Consider the following 3,202-nt stretch of genomic DNA (forward strand, 5'->3'; position numbering starts at 1 on the left):
GGGGGGGCCGGGAGGAGTCCTCCTGGGGGGGCAGAGGGGGAGGGGCGATCAGCCCTCCCTTTCCCTCCCTTTTGGGCCCGGAGGAGGCGGCGCTTGGAGCCAGAGCGGATTCTCGGCGGAGCCTCGGCGGGGCTGCGGCTGCTTCTGGGCAGCAAAGGAGGGGAGGAAGGCCCTCCGCCGCCAACGCCGCTGCCTCCGGCCATCCCCCCTCCCTCGGGGCCTCCCTCGGGGTCTCTCCGGCGGCGGGGGTCCCACCTGGATGGAGCTCCGGGGCGGCGGCGCTGGAGGAAGGCCAGGCGGGGGCGGCGGCAGGAAGACGGCGGCCGACAGCAGATCCAGCGGCTCCGGCCTCTTCGGTGGCGGCGGCGGCGGCGTCCTGGTGGCGGGGGAGTCCGGCCTTGGCCCCCGCCGCGAGCCCGGGAGCCCGCTGCGACCGAGACTGAGGCTGGTCCCGGAGCCCTTCCTCCTCCTCCTCCTCCTCCTCCTCTCGGGGCTCCGTGAGCGGCGGCCCCCGCGGCCGGCCCCCTCTGGCCGCCTTCTCCGTCCTCCTGCTGCTGCTGCTGCTGCTGCCTTCGCCATGGCCCCGATGCCGGAGTTCCTCGGCCCGGCCGCCGTGCTGGTCCTGGTCAGCTGCGACCTCTGCCTCGTCCGAGCAAGTAAGCCCCCCCCCCCCGGGGCCGGAGGGAGGAAGGAAGGAAGGGCGCGAGGGCCTGCAGGGCGGCATTCTGCCGGGAACCCGGAGCCTCCGCAGCCGCTGGCCTTGGTGCTGAACCGGGCTGCGCGGGTCGGAGGAGGGAAAGGGGCCGCAGGAGAAGAGGAGAAGCCGGCCCGAGGCCAAGTTCATTAGAGTAAAAGCTTCCCCAGGAGGCGGCGGCGGAGGCGGCGGAGGGTGCCAGCTGGCCCAGGAGCCCCGAGCAGCACCGGCCAAGTTCTTCCCGGGATCGGAAGTAGGCCCCCGGGGAGGGTCCCCCGCCGGGACTGGCCCCTGCGGCCTCCGAGGGCCCTTCCTTCCTTCCTTCCTTCCTTCCTTCCTTCCCCCTTCCCTCCCTCCCTTCCGGCCTCCCTTCTTTGCCCCTTGCCCTCCTCCCCTCCTTCGGCTCAGCCCCGCTTCCGAGCAACGGCTTCCCGCTTCCTGGCGTCGCTGGCCGCCGCTGGCCTTGGATTCCCGGCCCCGCCGGCCCCTGCCAGCTGTGACTCGGACTAGGAGCCCCTCTTTCCCTCCGGAGCCACCCCGATTCCGCGGTGCTGCTCCGTTTCTAGCCGCGTCCAGAGCAGGGAGGCGCTCTGAGGGGCGTCTGGCGGGGGTCCTTCCAGGCTGAGCGGGGCGGAGGGGGCGAAGGGCCGCTGGAGGGTCTCCAGGAGGGCAGGGGCGGCCTCCCTTTGGTCCAGGCTTCGGCTCGGCTGCTGAGGGACGAGGCCTTTGCTCTCAGACCGGGGGCCGGGGGTGTCCGCAGCAGGGCTCGCCTCCTCCTCCTCCTCCTCCTCCTGGTCCGGACTGAGTTCCTGCTGGCCAGTCAGCCCTTTCCGCGGATGTCCAGCTCCAGCAGTCAGCCTTAAGAAGCCGAGGATGGCCGGGGCAGCCCTGGCTTTGGCGTCCCGTGGCCTCTCCTTGGGACGCTGGTCCAGTCCCTTCCTCTTCCAAGCCCTCCGCTTCTCCTGGTCGGTCGACTGAAGTCGCCATTCCGGTGAATGGCCGAGAAAGAGAAACCCTCTGGCTGACCCTGGGCGAGTCACACTCTCTCAGCCTCAAGGGACGGAACTGGCAAAACCTCCTCTGAGCAACTCTGGCCCCAGGAGACCCCAGGATAGTCTCGCTTCGGGTCGGCAGGAGTCGGGAAGGGAGGCCCACGACAGCAGGAGCGATAGAAAGCCTGTCACGATTGAAGAGCCGCCTTCGCATTAGGCTTCATATTTGGATGGCTGGCCTTCCTCATGCCTCCTCCTCAGGACCAGTTTTCCATTGGAGGACGTTCCGTATGGAAGTTCAACGGAGACGAGGGCAAAAGGCCTGGTCTGTGCGGAGCCTTTCCCTTGGTCCTCCTTGGCGCCTGTCCTTCTCCAGAGTCGGGCCGTGCCAAACCCACACCCCAGACGCCGTGGCCCCCGTCTTTCTTGCGGCCTCAGTCCGGCCCCTTTCCCTACTTGTCGCTCAGTCGAAGGCTTCCCTGCCAAGAACGAGGGCTTTCAAGGCGATGGCCTTTGGACCTTGGCATCTTCCCCGGAAACTCACTGGCCAACTGGACAGCGACCCGCAGCCGAGGGAGGAGAGAGGCCCTGGGTCCAGGCGGAGAGAGAGAGAGAGAGACGCCCAAAATGCCGCCAGGGCTCCGAGGGGGTCCGCAGGTGCTCCGGACAGAAGAGGGGGAGGAGGGTCAACGAGGAGGGGGCGCGGAGCAGGAAGGCCCCAAAGGGGTCTGAGCGGGGCTCCCCTCCATCCTCCTCCTCCCTCTCTCTTCCTTCCTCCCCGCAGACCGCCCGGCCTCCCCGGTGAACGTGACGGTGACCCAGCTGAAGGCGGACTCGGCCACCGTCTCCTGGGACGTCCCCGAGGGCGAGGCGGTCATCGGCTACGCCATTTCGCAGCAGGTGAGCCCCGGGAGCAGGAGGAGCGGGGCCCGGGGCCCTCGGGGGGTCCCTCTGCCTGCCCTCCGGCCCTGACCCCCTCGACCCCCGCAGCGGCAGGAGGGCCAGGTGCAGCGCTTCATCCGGGAGGTGAACACGACGGCCACGCGCTCCTGCGTGCTCTGGGACCTGGCCGAGGACTCCGACTACGTGGTCCAGGTGCAGAGCATCGGCCTCCAGGGGGAGAGCGCCCCCAGCAGGCGAGTTCACTTCCGCACCCTCCGCCGCTCCGACCGGCTGCCCTCCAACAGCTCTCTCCAGGGTAAGGCAGGGGAAGGGGGCCACTACCCAAAGGGAAGGCAGGGCCAGGGAGACACCTCGGACCCCCAGCCAGACATGGCCACGGAGGGCCTGGACGCGGCTCCCCTCCAGCGGCTGCCACCCGGGGAAGGAAGGGCCCCACGGGAGACCAGTCCCCCACCGGGGAAAGGCAGGGAGGGAGGGCCGGGAAGAGACCCCAGACCCCTCCCTCCCCCTCCCCCCGCAGGAGACATCACCATGGAGGGCCTGGACGCGGACCGTCCGCTCCAGACCGGGGAGATCGTCATCATCGTGGCCGTGCTGCTCATGTGGGCAGGTG

At 69.9% G+C, this 3,202-nt stretch overlaps 1 protein-coding gene across 1 annotated transcript; it reads left to right on the plus strand.

Annotated features, from left to right (window-relative positions):
- Positions 1-83: 83 nt before the first annotated feature.
- FNDC4 (fibronectin type III domain containing 4) lies at positions 84-3,195 on the plus strand (the record flags this gene model as incomplete). The annotated part of the gene is made up of 4 exons (XM_042444305.1): positions 84-656; positions 2,471-2,586; positions 2,677-2,884; positions 3,110-3,195. Coding segments are annotated over exons 1-4 (807 nt in total), but the record flags the coding sequence as incomplete, so codon positions are not given.
- Between the last annotated feature and the right edge of the window lie 7 nt (positions 3,196-3,202).

Source organism: Sceloporus undulatus, unplaced genomic scaffold, assembly GCF_019175285.1.
Source record: "Sceloporus undulatus isolate JIND9_A2432 ecotype Alabama unplaced genomic scaffold, SceUnd_v1.1 scaffold_6190, whole genome shotgun sequence".
Taxonomy (NCBI): Eukaryota; Metazoa; Chordata; class Lepidosauria; order Squamata; family Phrynosomatidae; genus Sceloporus; species Sceloporus undulatus.